Source organism: Oncorhynchus masou, chromosome 12, assembly GCF_036934945.1.
Source record: "Oncorhynchus masou masou isolate Uvic2021 chromosome 12, UVic_Omas_1.1, whole genome shotgun sequence".
Lineage (NCBI taxonomy): Eukaryota > Metazoa > Chordata > Actinopteri > Salmoniformes > Salmonidae > Oncorhynchus > Oncorhynchus masou.
This window is the reverse complement of record NC_088223.1, coordinates 93,917,939-93,937,518: the sequence shown is the minus strand read 5'-3', so window position 1 is coordinate 93,937,518 and position 19,580 is coordinate 93,917,939. Positions and strand designations below refer to the sequence as shown.

General features: G+C 43.2%; 1 protein-coding gene across 1 annotated transcript in view; it reads right to left on the bottom strand.

The window, feature by feature from the left end:
- LOC135551081 (neurobeachin-like) overlaps nucleotides 1-19,580 on the bottom strand; it is a 304,485-nt gene that overhangs the window by 119,987 nt on the left and 164,918 nt on the right. The window contains exons 19-21 of the mRNA XM_064982478.1: nucleotides 19,208-19,300; nucleotides 16,594-16,702; nucleotides 15,461-15,542 (exon numbers count right to left, since the gene is read on the bottom strand). Of these exons, the coding sequence (XP_064838550.1) occupies nucleotides 15,461-15,542; nucleotides 16,594-16,702; nucleotides 19,208-19,300 (284 nt within the window). The remainder of the gene's footprint in view (nucleotides 1-15,460; nucleotides 15,543-16,593; nucleotides 16,703-19,207; nucleotides 19,301-19,580) is intronic.

Sequence of the window (19,580 nt, the reverse complement as noted above, 5' to 3'; positions counted from 1 at the left end):
CAGCTAACTGCTCTCTCATGTTAACAGCTAACTGCTCTCTCATGTTAACAGCTAACTGCTCTCTCATGGTAACAGCTAACTGCTCTCTCATGTTAACAGCTAACTGCTCTCTCATGTTAACAGCTAACTGCTCTCTCATGTTAACAGCTAACTGCTCTCTCATGTTAACAGCTAACTGCTCTCTCATGTTAACAGATAACAGCTCTCATGTTAACAGATAACTGCTCTCTCATGTTAACAGATAACTGCTCTCTCATGTTAACAGATAACTGCTCTCTCATGTTAACAGCTAACTGCTCTCTCATGTTAACAGCTAACTGCTCTCTCATGTTAACAGATAACAGCTCTCATGTTAACAGATAACTGCTCTCTCATGTTAACAGATAACTGCTCTCTCATGTTAACAGCTAACTGCTCTCTCATGTTAACAGCTAACTGGTCTCTCGTGTTAACAGCTAACTGCTCTCTCGTGTTAACAGCTAACTGCTCTCTCGTGTTAACAGCTAACTGCTCTCTCGTGTTAACAGCTAACTGCTCTCTCGTGTTAACAGCTAACTGCTCTATCGTGTTAACAGCTAACTGCTCTCTCGTGTTAACAGCTAACTGCTCTCTCATGTTAACAGCTAACTGCTCACTCATGTTAACAGCTAACTGCTCACTCATGGTAACAGCTAACTGCTCTCTCATGTTAACAGCTAACTGCTCTCTCATGGTAACAGCTAACTGCTCTCTCATGGTAACAGCTAACTGCTCTCTCATGTTAACAGCTAACTGCTCTCTCGTGTTAACAGCTTACTGCTCTCTCATGTTAATAGCTAACTGCTCTCTCATGTTAACAGCTAACTGCTCTCTCATGTTAACAGCTTACTGCTCTCTCATGTTAACAGCTAACTGCTCTCTCATGTTAACAGCTAACTGCTCTCTCATGTTAACAGCTAACTGCTCTCTCATGGTAACAGCTAACTGCTCTCTCATGTTAACAGCTAACTGCTCTCTCATGTTAACAAATAACAGGTAACTGCTCTCTCATGTTAACAGATAACTGCTCTCTCATGTCAACAGCTAACAGCTAACAGCTAACTGCTCTCTCGTGTTAACAGCTAACAGCTAACTGCTCTTTCATGTTAACAGCTAACAGCTAACTGCTCTCCCATGTTAACAGCTAACTGCTCTCTCATGTTAACAAATAACAGATAACTGCTCTCTCATGTTAACAGCTAAATGCTAGCTGCTCTCTCATGTTAACAGCTAACAGCTAACTGCTCTCCCATGTTAACAGCTAACTGCTCTCTCATGTTAACAGCTAAATGCTAATTGCTCTCTCATATTAACAGCTAAATGCTAGCTGCTCTCTCATGTTAACAGCTAACTGCTAACTGCTCTCTCATGTTAACAACTAACAGCTCTCTCATGTTAACAACTAACAGCTCTCTCATGTTAACAGCTAACAGCTAACTGCTCTCTCATGTTAACAGCTTACTGCTCTCTCGCTTTAACAGCGAACTGTTCTCTCATGTTAACAGCTAACTGCTCTCTCATGTTAACAACTAACAGCTCTCTCATGTTAACAACTAACAGCTCTCTTGTGTTAACAGCTAACAGCTCTCTCATGTTAACAGCTAACTGCTCTCTCATGTTAACAGCTAACTGCTCTCATGTTAACAGCTAACTGCTCTCTCATGTTAACAGCTAACTTCTCTCTCATGTTAACAGCTAACTGCTAACTGCTCTCTCATGTAAACAGCTAACTGCTCTCTCATGTAAACAGCTAACTGCTCTCTCATGTAAACGGCTAACTGCTCTCATGTAAACAGCTAACTGCTCTCTCATGTAAACAGCTAACTGCTCTCTCATGTAAACAGCTAACTGCTCTCTCATGTAAACAGCTAACTGCTCTCTCATGTAAACAGCTAACTGCTCTCTCATGTAAACAGCTAACTGCTCTCTCATGTAAACAGCTAACTGCTCTCTCATGTAAACAGCTAACTGCTCTCTCATGTAAACAGCTAACTGCTCTCTCATGTTAACAGCTTACTGCTCTCTCATGTTAACAGCTAACTGCTCTCTCATGTTAACAGCTTACTGCTCTCTCATGTTAACAGCTAACTGCTCTCTCATGTTAACAGCTTACTGCTCTCTCATGTTAACAGCTAACTGCTCTCTCATGTTAACAGCTAACTGCTCTCTCATGTTAACAGCTAACTGCTCTCTCATGTTAACAGCTAACTGCTCTCTCGTGTTAACAGCTAACTGCTCTCTCGTGTTAACAGCTAACTGCTCTCTCGTGTTAACAGCTAACTGCTCTCTCGTGTTAACAGCTAACTGCTCTCTCGTGTTAACAGCTAACTGCTCTCTCATGTTAACAGCTAACTCCTCTCTCATTTTAACAGCTAACTGCTCTCTCGTGTTAACAGCTAACTGCTCTCTCGTGTCAACAGCTAACTGCTCTCTCGTGTCAACAGCTAACTGCTCTCTCGTGTCAACAGCTAACTGCTCTCTCGTGTCAACAGCTAACTGCTCTCTCGTGTCAACAGCTAACTGCTCTCTCGTGTCAACAGCTTACTGCTCTCTCGTGTTAACAGCTAACTGCTCTCTCGTGTCAACAGCTAACTGCTCTCTCGTGTCAACAGCTAACTGCGCTCTCGTGTCAGCAGCTAACTGCTCTCTCGTGTTAACAGTTAACTGCTCTCTCGTGTTAAAAGCTAACTGCTCTCTCGTGTTAACAGCTAACTGCTCTCTCGTGTTAACAGCTAACTGCTCTCTCGTGTTAACAGCTAACTGCTCTCTCGTGTTAACAGCTAAAAGCTAGAGTGAGGGAAAACAGTATTTGATCCCCTGCTGATGTTGTACGTTTGCCCACTGACAAAGAAGTGATCCGTCTATAATTTTAATGGTAGGTTTATTTGAACAGTGAGAGACAGAATAACAACAAAAAAAATCAGAAAGCCGCCTGTCAAAAATGATATAAATTCATTTTACATTTTAATAAGGGAAATAAGTATTTGACCCCCTCTCAATCAGAAAGATTTCTGACTCCCAGTAGACTAGACTAAACTAGTTGATGATGAAGAACATGGATCAGTAGACTAGACTAGTTGATGATGAAGAACATGGATCAGTAGACTAGACTAGTTGATGATGAAGAACATGGATCAGTAGACCAGACTAGATTAGTTGATGATGAAGAACATGGATCAGACTAGACTAGTTGATGATGAAGAACATGGATCAGTAGACTAGACTAGTTGATGATGAAGAACATGGATCAGACTAGACTAGTTGATGATGAAGAACATGGATCAGACTAGACGAGTTGATGATGAAGAACATGGATCAGACTAGACGAGTTGATGATGAAGAACATGGATCAGTAGACTAGACTAGTTAATGATGAAGAACATGGATCAGTAGACTAGACTAGTTGATGATGAAGAACATGGATCAGTAGACTAGACTAGTTGATGATGAAGAACATGGATCAGACTAGACTAGTTGATGATGAAGAACATGGATCAGACTCGACTAGTTGATGATGAAGAACATGGATCAGGCTAGACTAGTTGATGATGAAGAACATGGATCAGGCTAGACTAGTTGATGATGAAGAACATGGATCAGAAGACTAGACTAGACTAGTTGATGATGAAGAACACAGATCAGACTAGACTAGTTGATGATGAAGAACATGGATCAGTAGACTACACTAGTTGATGTTGAAGTTCATGGATCAGTAGCCTAGACTAGTTGATGATGAAGAACATGGATCAGTAGACCAGACTAGACTAGTTGATGATGAAGAACATGGATCAGTAGACCAGACTAGATTAGTTGATGATGAAGAACATGGATCAGACTAGACTAGTTGATGATGAAGAACATGGATCAGGCTAGACTAGTTGATGATGAAGAACATGGATCAGGCTAGACTAGTTGATGATGAAGAACATGGATCAGACTAGACTAGTTGATGATGAAGAACATGGATCAGTAGACTAGTTGATGATGAAGAACATGGATCAGTAGACTAGACTAGTTGATGATGAATAACATGGATCAGTAGACCAGACTAGTTGATGATGAAGAACATGGATCAGTAGACTAGACTAGTTGATGATGAAGAACATGGATCAGTAGACCAGACTAGACTAGTTGATGATGAAGAACATGGATCAGTAGACCAGACTAGATTAGTTGATGATGAAGAACATGGATCAGACTCGACTAGTTGATGATGAACATGGATCAGGCTAGACTAGTTGATGATGAAGAACATGGATCAGGCTAGACTAGTTGATGATGAAGAACATGGATCAGTAGACTAGACTAGACTAGTTGATGATGAAGAACACAGATCAGACTAGACTAGTTGATGATGAAGAACATGGATCAGTAGACTAGACTAGTTGATGTTGAAGTTCATGGATCAGTAGCCTAGACTAGTTGATGATGAAGAACATGGATCAGTAGACCAGACTAGACTAGTTGATGATGAAGAACATGGATCAGTAGACCAGACTAGATTAGTTGATGATGAAGAACATGGATCAGACTAGACTAGTTGATGATGAAGAACATGGATCAGTAGACTAGACTAGTTGATGATGAATAACATGGATCAGTAGACCAGACTAGTTGATGATGAAGAACATGGATCAGTAGACTAGACTAGTTGATGATGAAGAACATGGATCAGTAGACCAGACTAGACTAGTTGATGATGAAGAACATGGATCAGTAGACCAGACTAGACTAGTTGATGATGAAGAACATGGATCAGTAGACTAGACTAGTTGATGATGAAGAACATGGATCAGTAGACTAGACTAGTTGATGATGAAGAACATGGATCAGACTAGACTAGTTGATGATGAAGAACATGGATCAGACTAGACGAGTTGATGATGAAGAACATGGATCAGACTAGACGAGTTGATGATGAAGAACATGGATCAGTAGACTAGACTAGTTGATGATGAAGAACATGGATCAGACTAGACTAGTTGATGATGAAGAACATGGATCAGACTAGAAGAGTTGATGATGAAGAACATGGATCAGTAGACTAGACTAGTTGATGTTGAAGTTCATGGATCAGTAGACTAGACTAGTTGATGATGAAGAACATGGATCAGTAGACTAGACTAGTTGATGATGAAGAACATGGATCAGTAGACTAGACTAGTTGATGATGAAGAACATGGATCAGTAGACTAGACTAGTTGATGATGAAGAACATGGATCAGTAGACTAGACTAGTTGATGATGAAGAACATGGATCAGTAGACTAGACTAGTTGATGATGAAGAACATGGATCAGACTCGACTAGTTGATGATGAAGAACATGGATCAGACTAGACTAGTTGATGATGAAGAACATGGATCAGGCTAGACTAGTTGATGATGAAGAACATGGATCAGGCTAGACTAGTTGATGATGAAGAACATGGATCAGTAGACTAGACTAGACGATGATGAAGAACATGGATCAGTAGACTAGACTAGTTGATGATGAAGTTCATGGATCAGTAGACTAGACTAGACTAGTTGATGATGAAGAACACAGATCAGACTAGACTAGTTGATGTTGAAGTTCATGGATCAGTAGCCTAGACTAGTTGATGATGAAGAACATGGATCAGTAGACTAGTTGATGATGAAGAACATGGATCAGTAGACTAGACTAGTTGATGATGAAGAACATGGATCAGACTAGACTAGTTGATGATGAAGAACATGGATCAGACTAGACTAGTTGATGATGAAGAACATGGATCAGTAGTCTGGACTAGTTGATGATGAAGAACATGGATCAGGCTAGACTAGTTGATGATGAAGAACATGGATCAGGCTAGACTAGTTGATGATGAAGAACATGGATCAGGCTAGACTAGTTTATGATGAAGAACATGGATCAGTAGACTAGACTAGTTGATGATGAAGAACATGGATCAGACTAGTCTAGTTGATGATGAAGAACATGGATCAGTAGACGAGACTAGTTGATGATGAAGAACATGGATCAGGCTAGACTAGTTGATGATGAAGAACATGGATCAGGCTAGACTAGTTGATGATGAAGAACATGGATCAGTAGACTAGACTAGACGAGTTGATGATGAAGAACATGGATCAGTAGACTAGACTAGTTGATGTTGAAGTTCATGGATCAGTAGCCTAGACTAGTTGATGATGAAGAACATGGATCAGACTCGACTAGTTGATGATGAAGAACATGGATCAGGCTAGACTAGTTGATGATGAAGAAAATGGATCAGGCTAGACTAGTTGTTGATGAAGAACATGGATCAGGCTAGACTAGTTGATGATGAAGAACATGGATCAGTAGACTAGACTAGTTGATGATGAAGAACATGGATCAGACTAGACTAGTTGATGATGAAGAACATGGATCAGACTAGACGAGTTGATGATGAAGAACATGGATCAGTAGACTAGACTAGTTGATGTTGAAGTTCATGGATCAGTAGCCTAGACTAGTTGATGATGAAGAACATGGATCAGACTCGACTAGTTGATGATGAAGAACATGGATCAGGCTAGACTAGTTGATGATGAAGAACATGGATCAGGCTAGACTAGTTGATGATGAAGAACATGGATCAGGCTAGACTAGTTGATGATGAAGAACATGGATCAGGCTAGACTAGTTGATGATGAAGAAAATGGATAAGTAGACTAGACTAGACTAGTTGATGATGAAGAACATGGATCAGTAGACTAGACTAGTTGATGATGAAGTTCATGGATCAGTAGACTAGACTAGACTAGTTGATGATGAAGAACACAGATCAGACTTGACTAGTTGATGATGAAGAACATGGATCAGTAGACTAGACTAGTTGGTGTTGAAGTTCATGGATCAGTAGCCTAGACTAGTTGATGATGAAGAACATGGATCAGACTCGACTAGTTGATGATGAAGAACATGGATCAGTAGACTAGACTAGTTGATGATGAAGAACATGGATCAGACTAGACTAGTTGATGATGAAGAACATGGATCAGTAGACTAGACTAGTTGATGTTGAAGTTCATGGATCAGTAGCCTAGACTAGTTGATGATGAAGAACATGGATCAGACTCGACTAGTTGATGATGAAGAACATGGATCAGGCTAGACTAGTTGATGATGAAGAACATGGATCAGGCTAGACTAGTTGATGATGAAGAACATGGATCAGGTTAGACTAGTTGATGATGAAGTTCATGGATCAGTAGACTAGACTAGACTAGTTGATGATGAAGAACACAGATCAGACTAGACTAGTTGATGATGAAGAACATGGATCAGTAGACTAGACTTGACTAGTTGATGATGAAGATCATGGATCAGTAGACTAGACTAGTTGATGATGAAGAACATGGATCAGTAGACTAGTTGATGATGAAGAACATGGATCAGTAGACTAGTTGATGATGAAGAACATGGATCAGTAGACTAGACTAGCTGATGATGAAAAACATGGATCAGTAGACGAGACTAGTTGATGATGAAGAACATGGATCAGTAGACGAGACTAGTTGATGATGAAGAACATGGATCAGTAGACTAGACTAGTTGATGATGAAGAACATGGATCAGTAGACTAGACTAGTTGATGATGAAGAACATGGATCAGTAGACTAGTTGATGATGAAGAACATGGATCAGTAGACGAGACTAGTTGATGATGAAGAACATGGATCAGTAGACTAGTTGATGATGAAGAACATGGATCAGTAGACTAGACTAGTTGATGATGAAGAACATGGATCAGTAGACGAGACTAGTTGATGATGAAGAACATGGATCAGTAGACGAATCTAGTTGATGATGAAGAACATGGATCAGTAGACGAGACTAGTTGATGATCAAGAACATGGATCAGTAGACTAGACTAGTTGATGATGAAGAACATGGATCAGTAGACTAGACTAGTTGATGATGAAGAACATGGATCAGTAGACGAGACTAGTTGATGATGAAGAACATGGATCAGTAGACTAGACTAGTTGATGATGAAGAACATGGATCAGTAGACTAGACTAGTTGATGATGAAGAACATGGATCAGTAGACTAGACTAGTTGATGATGAAGAACATGGATCAGTAGACTAGACTAGTTGATGATGAAGAACATGGATCAGTAGACTAGACTAGTTGATGATGAAGAACATGGATCAGACTAGACTAGTTGATGATGAAGAACATGGATCAGTAGACTAGACTAGTTGATGTTGAAGTTCATGGATCAGTAGCCTAGACTAGTTGATGATGAAGAACATGGATCAGACTCGACTAGTTGATGATGAAGAACATGGATCAGGCTAGACTAGTTGATGATGAAGAACATGGATCAGTAGACTAGACTAGACTAGTTGATGATGAAGAACATGGATCAGTAGACTAGACTAGTTGATGATGAAGTTCATGGATCAGTAGACTAGACTAGACTAGTTGATGATGAAGAACACAGATCAGACTAGACTAGTTGATGATGAAGAACATGGATCAGTAGACTAGACTTGACTATTTGATGATGAAGAACATGGATCAGTAGACTAGACTAGTTGACGATGAAGAACATGGATCAGTAGACTAGTTGATTATGAAGAACATGGATCAGTAGACTAGACTAGCTGATGATGAAGAACATGGATCAGTAGACGAGACTAGTTGATGATGAAGAACATGGATCAGTAGACGAGACTAGTTGATGATGAAGAACATGGATCAGTAGACTAGACTAGTTGATGATGAAGAACATGGATCAGTAGACTAGACTAGTTGATGATGAAGAACATGGATCAGTAGACTAGTTGATGATGAAGAACATGGATCAGTAGACGAGACTAGTTGATGATGAAGAACATGGATCAGTAGACTAGTTGATGATGAAGAACATGGATCAGTAGACTAGACTAGTTGATGATGAAGAACATGGATCAGTAGACGAGACTAGTTGATGATGAAGAACATGGATCAGTCGACGAAACTAGTTGATGATGAAGAACATGGATCAGTAGACGAGACTAGTTGATGATCAAGAACATGGATCAGTAGACTAGACTAGTTGATGATGAAGAACATGGATCAGTAGACGAGACTAGTTGATGATGAAGAACATGGATCAGTAGACGAGACTAGTTGATGATGAAGAACATGGATCAGTAGACTAGACTAGTTGATGATGAAGAACATGGATCAGTAGACTAGACTAGTTGATGATGAAGAACATGGATCAGTAGACTAGACTAGTTGATGATGAAGAACATGGATCAGACTAGACGAGTTGATGATGAAGAACATGGATCAGACTAGACGAGTTGATGATGAAGAACATGGATCAGTAGACTAGACTAGTTGATGTTGAAGTTCATGGATCAGTAGACTAGACTAGTTGATGATGAAGAACATGGATCAGTAGACTAGACTAGTTGATGATGAAGAACATGGATCAGACTAGACTAGTTGATGATGAAGAACATGGATCAGACTAGACGAGTTGATGATGAAGAACATGGATCAGTAGACTAGACTAGTTGATGTTGAAGTTCATGGATCAGTAGCCTAGACTAGTTGATGATGAAGAACATGGATCAGACTCGACTAGTTGATGATGAAGAACATGGATCAGGCTAGACTAGTTGATGATGAAGAACATGGATCAGGCTAGACTAGTTGATGATGAAGAACATGGATCAGGCTAGACTAGTTGATGATGAAGAACATGGATCAGGCTAGACTAGTTGATGATGAAGAAAATGGATAAGTAGACTAGACTAGACTAGTTGATGATGAAGAACATGGATCAGTAGACTAGACTAGTTGATGATGAAGTTCATGGATCAGTAGACTAGACTAGACTAGTTGATGATGAAGAACACAGATCAGACTTGACTAGTTGATGATGAAGAACATGGATCAGTAGACTAGACTAGTTGATGTTGAAGTTCATGGATCAGTAGCCTAGACTAGTTGATGATGAAGAACATGGATCAGACTAGACTAGTTGATGATGAAGAACATGGATCAGTAGACTAGACTAGTTGATGTTGAAGTTCATGGATCAGTAGCCTAGACTAGTTGATGATGAAGAACATGGATCAGACTCGACTAGTTGATGATGAAGAACATGGATCAGGCTAGACTAGTTGATGATGAAGAACATGGATCAGGCTAGACTAGTTGATGATGAAGAACATGGATCAGGCTAGACTAGTTGATGATGAAGAACATGGATCAGTAGACTAGACTAGACTAGTTGATGATGAAGTTCATGGATCAGTAGACTAGACTAGACTAGTTGATGATGAAGAACACAGATCAGACTAGACTAGTTGATGATGAAGAACATGGATCAGTAGACTAGACTTGACTAGTTGATGATGAAGATCATGGATCAGTAGACTAGTTGATGATGAAGAACATGGATCAGTAGACTAGTTGATGATGAAGAACATGGATCAGTAGACTAGACTAGCTGATGATGAAAAACATGGATCAGTAGACGAGACTAGTTGATGATGAAGAACATGGATCAGTAGACGAGACTAGTTGATGATGAAGAACATGGATCAGTAGACTAGACTAGTTGATGATGAAGAACATGGATCAGTAGACTAGACTAGTTGATGATGAAGAACATGGATCAGTAGACTAGTTGATGATGAAGAACATGGATCAGTAGACGAGACTAGTTGATGATGAAGAACATGGATCAGTAGACTAGTTGATGATGAAGAACATGGATCAGTAGACTAGACTAGTTGATGATGAAGAACATGGATCAGTAGACGAGACTAGTTGATGATGAAGAACATGGATCAGTAGACGAAACTAGTTGATGATGAAGAACATGGATCAGTAGACGAGACTAGTTGATGATCAAGAACATGGATCAGTAGACTAGACTAGTTGATGATGAAGAACATGGATCAGTAGACTAGACTAGTTGATGATGAAGAACATGGATCAGTAGACGAGACTAGTTGATGATGAAGAACATGGATCAGTAGACTAGACTAGTTGATGATGAAGAACATGGATCAGTAGACTAGACTAGTTGATGATGAAGAACATGGATCAGTAGACTAGACTAGTTGATGATGAAGAACATGGATCAGTAGACTAGACTAGTTGATGATGAAGAACATGGATCAGTAGACTAGACTAGTTGATGATGAAGAACATGGATCAGACTAGACTAGTTGATGATGAAGAACATGGATCAGTAGACTAGACTAGTTGATGTTGAAGTTCATGGATCAGTAGCCTAGACTAGTTGATGATGAAGAACATGGATCAGACTCGACTAGTTGATGATGAAGAACATGGATCAGGCTAGACTAGTTGATGATGAAGAACATGGATCAGTAGACTAGACTAGACTAGTTGATGATGAAGAACATGGATCAGTAGACTAGACTAGTTGATGATGAAGTTCATGGATCAGTAGACTAGACTAGACTAGTTGATGATGAAGAACACAGATCAGACTAGACTAGTTGATGATGAAGAACATGGATCAGTAGACTAGACTTGACTAGTTGATGATGAAGAACATGGATCAGTAGACTAGACTAGTTGACGATGAAGAACATGGATCAGTAGACTAGTTGATGATGAAGAACATGGATCAGTAGACTAGACTAGCTGATGATGAAGAACATGGATCAGTAGACGAGACTAGTTGATGATGAAGAACATGGATCAGTAGACGAGACTAGTTGATGATGAAGAACATGGATCAGTAGACTAGACTAGTTGATGATGAAGAACATGGATCAGTAGACTAGACTAGTTGATGATGAAGAACATGGATCAGTAGACTAGTTGATGATGAAGAACATGGATCAGTAGACGAGACTAGTTGATGATGAAGAACATGGATCAGTAGACTAGTTGATGATGAAGAACATGGATCAGTAGACTAGACTAGTTGATGATGAAGAACATGGATCAGTAGACGAGACTAGTTGATGATGAAGAACATGGATCAGTCGACGAAACTAGTTGATGATGAAGAACATGGATCAGTAGACGAGACTAGTTGATGATCAAGAACATGGATCAGTAGACTAGACTAGTTGATGATGAAGAACATGGATCAGTAGACGAGACTAGTTGATGATGAAGAACATGGATCAGTAGACGAGACTAGTTGATGATGAAGAACATGGATCAGTAGACTAGACTAGTTGATGATGAAGAACATGGATCAGTAGACTAGACTAGTTGATGATGAAGAACATGGATCAGTAGACTAGACTAGTTGATGATGAAGAACATGGATCAGTAGACGAGACTAGTTGATGATGAAGAACATGGATCAGTAGACTAGACTAGTTGATGATGAAGGACATGGATCAGTAGACTAGACTAGTTGATGATGAAGAACATGGATCAGTAGACTAGACTAGTTGATGATGAAGAACATGGATCAGTAGACGAGACTAGTTGATGATGAAGAACATGGATCAGTAGACTAGACTAGTTGATGATGAAGAACATGGATCAGTAGACTAGTTGATGATGAAGAACATGGATCAGTAGACTAGACTAGTTGATGATGAAGAACATGGATCAGTAGACTAGACTAGTTGATGATGAAGAACATGGATCAGTAGACTAGACTAGTTGATGATGAAGAACATGGATCAGTAGACGAGACTAGTTGATGACACTGCCCCTACTCGGATGGTATCGCGCCGTCCCAACCTTCGCTCTCTCTCCCCCGCTAGTCTCTCCTCTTCCATCCTATCATCTCTTCCCTCTGCTCAAACCTTCTCCAACCTATCTCCTAATTCTGCCTCCTCAACCCTCCTCTCTTCCCTTTCTGCATCCTTTGACTCTCTATGTCCCCTATCCTCCAGGCCGGCTCGGTCCTCCCCTCCCGCTCCGTGGCTCGACGACTCATTGCGAGCTCACAGAACAGGGCTCCGGGCAGCCGAGCGGAAATGGAGGAAAACTCGCCTCCCTGCGGACCTGGCATCCTTTCACTCCCTCCTCTCTACATTTTCCTCCTCTGTCTCTGCTGCTAAAGCCACTTTCTACCACTCTAAATTCCAAGCATCTGCCTCTAACCCTAGGAAGCTCTTTGCCACCTTCTCCTCCCTCCTGAATCCTCCTCCCTCCTGAATCCTCCTCCCCCTCCCCACCCCTCCTCCCTCTCTGCAGATGACTTCGTCAACCATTTTGAAAAGAAGGTCGACGACATCCGATCCTCGTTTGCTAAGTCAAACGACACCGCTGGTTCTGCTCACACTGCCCTACCCTGTGCTCTGACCTCTTTCTCCCCTCTCTCTCCAGATGAAATCTCGCTTCTTGTGACGGCCGGCCGCCCAACAACCTGCCCGCTTGACCCTATCCCCTCCTCTCTTCTCCAGACCATTTCCGGAGACCTTCTCCCTTACCTCACTTCGCTCATCAACTCATCCCTGACCGCTGGCTACGTCCCTTCCGTCTTCAAGAGAGCGAGAGTTGCACCCCTTCTGAAAAAACCTACACTCGATCCCTCCGATGTCAACAACTACAGACCAGTATCCCTTCTTTCTTTTCTCTCCAAAACTCTTGAACGTGCCGTCCTTGGCCAGCTCTCCCGCTATCTCTCTCAGAATGACCTTCTTGATCCAAATCAGTCAGGTTTCAAGACTAGTCATTCAACTGAGACTGCTCTTCTCTGTATCACGGAGGCGCTCCGCACTGCTAAAGCTAACTCTCTCTCCTCTGCTCTCATCCTTCTAGACCTATCGGCTGCCTTCGATACTGTGAACCATCAGATCCTCCTCTCCACCCTCTCCGAGTTGGGCATCTCCGGCGCGGCCCACGCTTGGATTGCGTCCTACCTGACAGGTCGCTCCTACCAGGTGGCGTGGCGAGAATCTGTCTCCTCACCACGCGCTCTCACCACTGGTGTCCCCCAGGGCTCTGTTCTAGGCCCTCTCCTATTCTCGCTATACACCAAGTCACTTGGCTCTGTCATAACCTCACATGGTCTCTCCTATCATTGCTATGCAGACGACACACAATTAATCTTCTCCTTTCCCCCTTCTGATGACCAGGTGGCGAATCGCATCTCTGCATGTCTGGCAGACATATCAGTGTGGATGACGGATCACCACCCCAAGCTGAACCTCGGCAAGACGGAGCTGCTCTTCCTCCCGGGGAAGGACTGCCCGTTCCATGATCTCGCCATCACGGTTGACAACTCCATTGTGTCCTCCTCCCAGAGCGCTAAGAACCTTGGCGTGATCCTGGACAACACCCTGTCGTTCTCAACTAACATCAAGGCGGTGGCCCGTTCCTGTAGGTTCATGCTCTACAACATCCGCAGAGTACGACCCTGCCTCACACAGGAAGCGGCGCAGGTCCTAATCCAGGCACTTGTCATCTCCCGTCTGGATTACTGCAACTCGCTGTTGGCTGGGCTCCCTGCCTGTGCCATTAAACCCCTACAACTCATCCAGAACGCCGCAGCCCGTCTGGTGTTCAACCTTCCCAAGTTCTCTCACGTCACCCCGCTCCTCCGCTCTCTCCACTGGCTTCCAGTTGAAGCTCGCATCCGCTACAAGACCATGGTTCTTGCCTACGGAGCTGTGAGGGGAACGGCACCGCAGTACCTCCAGGCTCTGATCAGGCCCTACACCCAAACAAGGGCACTGTGTTCATCCACCTCTGGCCTGCTCGCCTCCCTACCACTGAGGAAGTACAGTTCCCGCTCAGCCCAGTCAAAACTGTTCGCTGCTCTGGCCCCCCAATGGTGGAACAAACTCCCTCACCACCTTCCGGAGACACCTGAAACCCCACCTCTTTAAGGAATACCTAGGATAGGATAAAGTAGTCCTTCTCACCCCCCCCCCCCTTAAATGATTTAGATGCACTATTGTAAAGTGGCTGTTCCACTGGATGTCATAAGGTGAATTCACCAATTTGTAAGTCGCTCTGGATAAGAGCGTCTGCCAAATGACTTAAATGTAAATGTAAATGTAATGATGAAGAACATGGATCAGTAGACTAGACTAGTTGATGATGAAGAACATGGATCAGTAGACTAGACTAGTTGATGATGAAGAACATGGATCAGTAGACTAGTTGATGATGAAGAACATGGATCAGTAGACTAGACTAGTTGATGATGAAGAACATGGATCAGTAGACTAGACTAGTTGATGATGAAGAACATGGATCAGTAGACTAGACTAGTTGATGATGAAGAACATGGATCAGTAGACGAGACTAGTTGATGATGAAGAACATGGATCAGTAGACTAGTTGATGATGAAGAACATGGATCACTAGACTAGTTGATGATGAAGAACATGAATCAGTACACAAGACTAGTTGATGACGAAAGAAAGAAAGAAAGAAAGAAAGAACACAGACAGACAGACAGACAGACAGACAGACAGACAGACAGACAGACAGACAGACAGATAGAGGGAGACGAGTGGACTTACTGGGGTTCTGTATCTTGACGGTGGAGTCAGGTTCTGGGTGGGGCTTGTGGACTACCTGGGTACACACCTGTTCTGTCAGAATCTACCGTGGCGGAGAGTGACACGTGTCAATTAAACTTCACCAGCACAAGACACATCGTTTACAGATGCTACAGGAACAGTTTATATAGAGGTAAATGAGAAGTTACTGTGATGACATACATTGCAGTGTGAGTGAGTGAGTGTGTTACCTACCTCGTGTCGTGTGTTACCTACCTTGTAGAGTGTTACCTACCTCGTAGAGCGCGTTACCTACCTCGTGTCGTGTGTTACCTACCTTGTAGAGTGTTCCCTACCTCTTAGAGTGTGTTCCCAACCTCATAGTGTGTTACCTACCTCGTAGAGCGCGTTACCTACCTCGTAGAGCGTGTTACCTACCTCGTAGAGCGTGTACCCTACCTCGTAGAGCGTGTTACCTACCTCGTAGTGTGTTCTCTACCTCGTAGAGCGTGTTAGCTACCTCGTAGAGCGTGTCACCTACCTCGTAGTGTGTTCTCTACCTCGTAGAGCGTGTTAGCTACCTCGTAGAGCGTGTCACCTACCTCGTAGTGTGTTCCCAACCTCGTAGAGCGTGTTATCTACCTCGTAGAGCGTGTTACCTACCTCGTAGTGTGTTCCCAACCTCGTAGTGTGTTACCTACCTCGTAGTGTGTTACCTACCTCGTAGAGCCTTTTTACCTACCTCGTAGAGCGTGTTACCAACCTCGTAGTGTGTTCCCAACCTCGTAGTGTTTTACCTACCTCGTAGAGCGTGTTAGCTACCTCGTAGAGCATGTTAGCTACCTCGTAGAGCGTGTTACTTACCACGTAGAGTGTGTTACCTACCTCGTAGTGTGTTCTCTACCTCGTAGAGCGTGTTACCTACCTCGTAGAGCGTGTTACCTACCTCGTAGAGCGTGTTACCTACCTCGTAGTGTGTTCTCTACCTCGTAGAGCGTGTTATCTACCTCGTAGAGCGTGTTACCTACCTCGTAGAGCGTGTTACCTACCTCATAGAGCGTGTTACCTACCTCGTAGAGCGTGTTACCTACCTCGTAGAGTGTGTTACCTACCTCGTAGAGCGTGTTACCTACCTCATAGAGCGTGTTACCTACCTCGTAGAGTGTGTTGTAGGTTGTGACGCTGACTGTGTTGGTGTGGATCATCAGCCTCTCTCCCAGCAGGGTGAACAGGCTGTGTGTGTGCATGATCTCCACCTTCCTCCTGCGCACACACACACACACACGCACACGCACGCGCACGCGCACACACACACACACACACACACACACACACACACACACACGCACGCACGCACACAAACGCACACACAAAACAAATGTCACAGTGAGTAACAAATAATAGCGAAATGATGAACTCATCAGATCCTCATCACACACACACACCTCCCGTCTGTCTCTGTCAGAGGCCTTTTCACCGCCTGGCCAAGAAAGGAGACAGCTAGAGGTGCTGTCAGTCACCATGGCCACCGGGGAATGAAGGGCGCGATAAATGAGAACAACCAACTGGCCCAGCCAACAGCACGTCACCATGACAACTATCGTACACTCCAAAACACCAGATCATCCAGCAGAGATCTCCTCTCCTCTCCTCTCCCCTCTCCTCTCCCCTCTCCTCTCCTCTCCCATCTCCTCTCCTCTCCCATCTCCTCTCCTCTCCCATCTCCTCTCCTCTCCTCTCCCCTCCTCTCCTCATTCAGACTGTGACAGCATATCATTACATCAGCATATAGTGGGTGACTGAGAGAGAGTTGGATTCAATTCTATATACAGTGTTGTAACAATGTACACATGGTTAATGTACAAAAGGGAAAATAAATAAACATTCAATGTAATCAGATAATCCAGTGGGTTCTGGTCGTCTTTAATAGTTGATTCTAAGATCTGTATTTGATCATGTTTATGTTTTGCTGTTTTTTCTTTGTTATAGAGCCAATCAGATTGGAGAAGTGGATTACCCATACATCTCCGTTTTGAATAGATAATTCTTTGTGTTGTTGTTTGTTTCCAATTTTCCCAGAAGTGGTTAGAGTCTATGGATTCTTCAATTACATTGAGCTGATTTCTGATGTGCTGTTCCTTCTTTTTCCGTAGTGTATTTCTGTATTGTTTTAGTGATTCACCATAGTGAAGGCGTAGACTCAGGTTTTCCGGGTCTCTATGTTTTTGGTTGGACAGGTTTCTCAATTTCTTTCTTAGATTTTTGCATTCTTCATCAAACCATTCGTCATTGTTAATTTTCTTCGGTTTTCTATTTGAGATTTTTAGATTTGATAGGGAAGCTGAGAGGTCAAATATACTGTTAAGATTTTCTACTGCCAAGTTTACACCTTCACTATTACAGTGGAACGTTTTACCCAGGAAATTGTCTAAAAGGGATTGAATTTGTTGTTGCCTAATTGTTTTTTGGTAGGTTTCCAAACTGCATTCCTTCCATCTACAGCATTTCTTAATGTTTCTCAGTTCCTTAGGCTTTGATGCCTCATGATTGAGTATTGCTCTGTTCAAGTAGACTGTGATTTTGCTGTGGTCTGATAGGGGTGTCAGTGGGCTAACTGTGAACGCTCTGAGAGACTCTGGGTTGAGGTCAGTGATAAAGTAGTCAACAGTACTACTGCCAAGAGATGAGCTATAGGTGTACCTACCATAGGAGTCCCCTCGAAGCCTACCATTGACTATGTACATACCCAGCATGCAACAGAGCTGCAGGAGTTGTGACCTGTTTAAGTTGGCTGTGTTGTCTCTCCTCCCCCCCTCCCCCACACACACAGGACTGTGCTCTGATATCGCGCTTGACGTCAGATTTGATGAATAACCCTCCCAGAATACTTTGCTCCTGATCAGGGCTTTACCTCACAGGAAGCATGTTCTGTCACAACGATTATTCTATCAGGATCACATTAACTCAAAACAAACACACAAACCCTCTGGGCCTATACGCTGAGCTCCTTCGTGACTGCCCTTAGCATGGCCAGCAGGAGACAACCCACACGCATGGTGACGCATTCATGACTGTCCTTAACATGGCAGACAGTAGACAACCCTTAACAGGGCAGGCAGGAGACAACCCTTAACAGGGCAGGCAGGAGACAACCCTTAACAGGGCAGACAGGAGACAACCCTTAACAGGGCAGACAGGAGACAACCCTTAACAGGGCAGACAGGAGACAACCCTTAACAGGGCAGACAGGAGACAACCCTTAACAGGGCAGGCAGGAGACAACCCTTAACAGGGCAGACAGGAGACAACCCTTAACAGGGCAGACAGGAGACAACCCACACGCATGGCGACGCCTTAATGACTGCCCTTATTCTGACCACTAAACTTTTAAGGTTATTTAATGTAGGAGCCAACATGGTATTGTCAATGGCTTATGCTCCGATCAAACACTCACACCTATCCATCCATCCACCCACCCATCCACCCACCTTCCCATCCACCCACCCACCTTCCCATCCACCCACCTACCCACCCATCCACCCACCTTCCCATCCACCCACCCACCCACCCATCCACCCACCCACCTACCCACCCATCCACCCACCTTCCCATCCACCCACCCACCCACCCATCCACCCACCCACCCACCCATCCATCCACCCACCTTCCCATCCATCCATCCATCCATCCATCCATCCATCCATCCATCCATCCACCCACCTTCCCATCCATCCATCCATCCATCCACCCATCCATCCAGGTACTCACTTGTGTCCGAGGTGTTTGAGGAAGTATCCCAGGACTTTGAGAGCCTGGACTCTGATGCTCTCAGTCTTAGAGGCTAGGAGTTTACAGATCACCCTGGAACACAGTCAGTCAGAAAGACACCAGACAGTCAGCCAAACACCATACAGTCAGACAGACACCATATAGTATCATATCCTGTTCCTGTATCCTGCATCATATCCTGTTCCTGTATCCTGTATCATATCCTGTTCCTGTATCATATCCTGTTCCTGTATCATATCCTGTTCCTGTATCATATCCTGTTCCTGTATCATATCCTGTTCCTGTATCATATCCTGTTCCTGTATCCTATCCTGTTCCTGTATCATATACTGTTCCTGTATCATATCCTGTT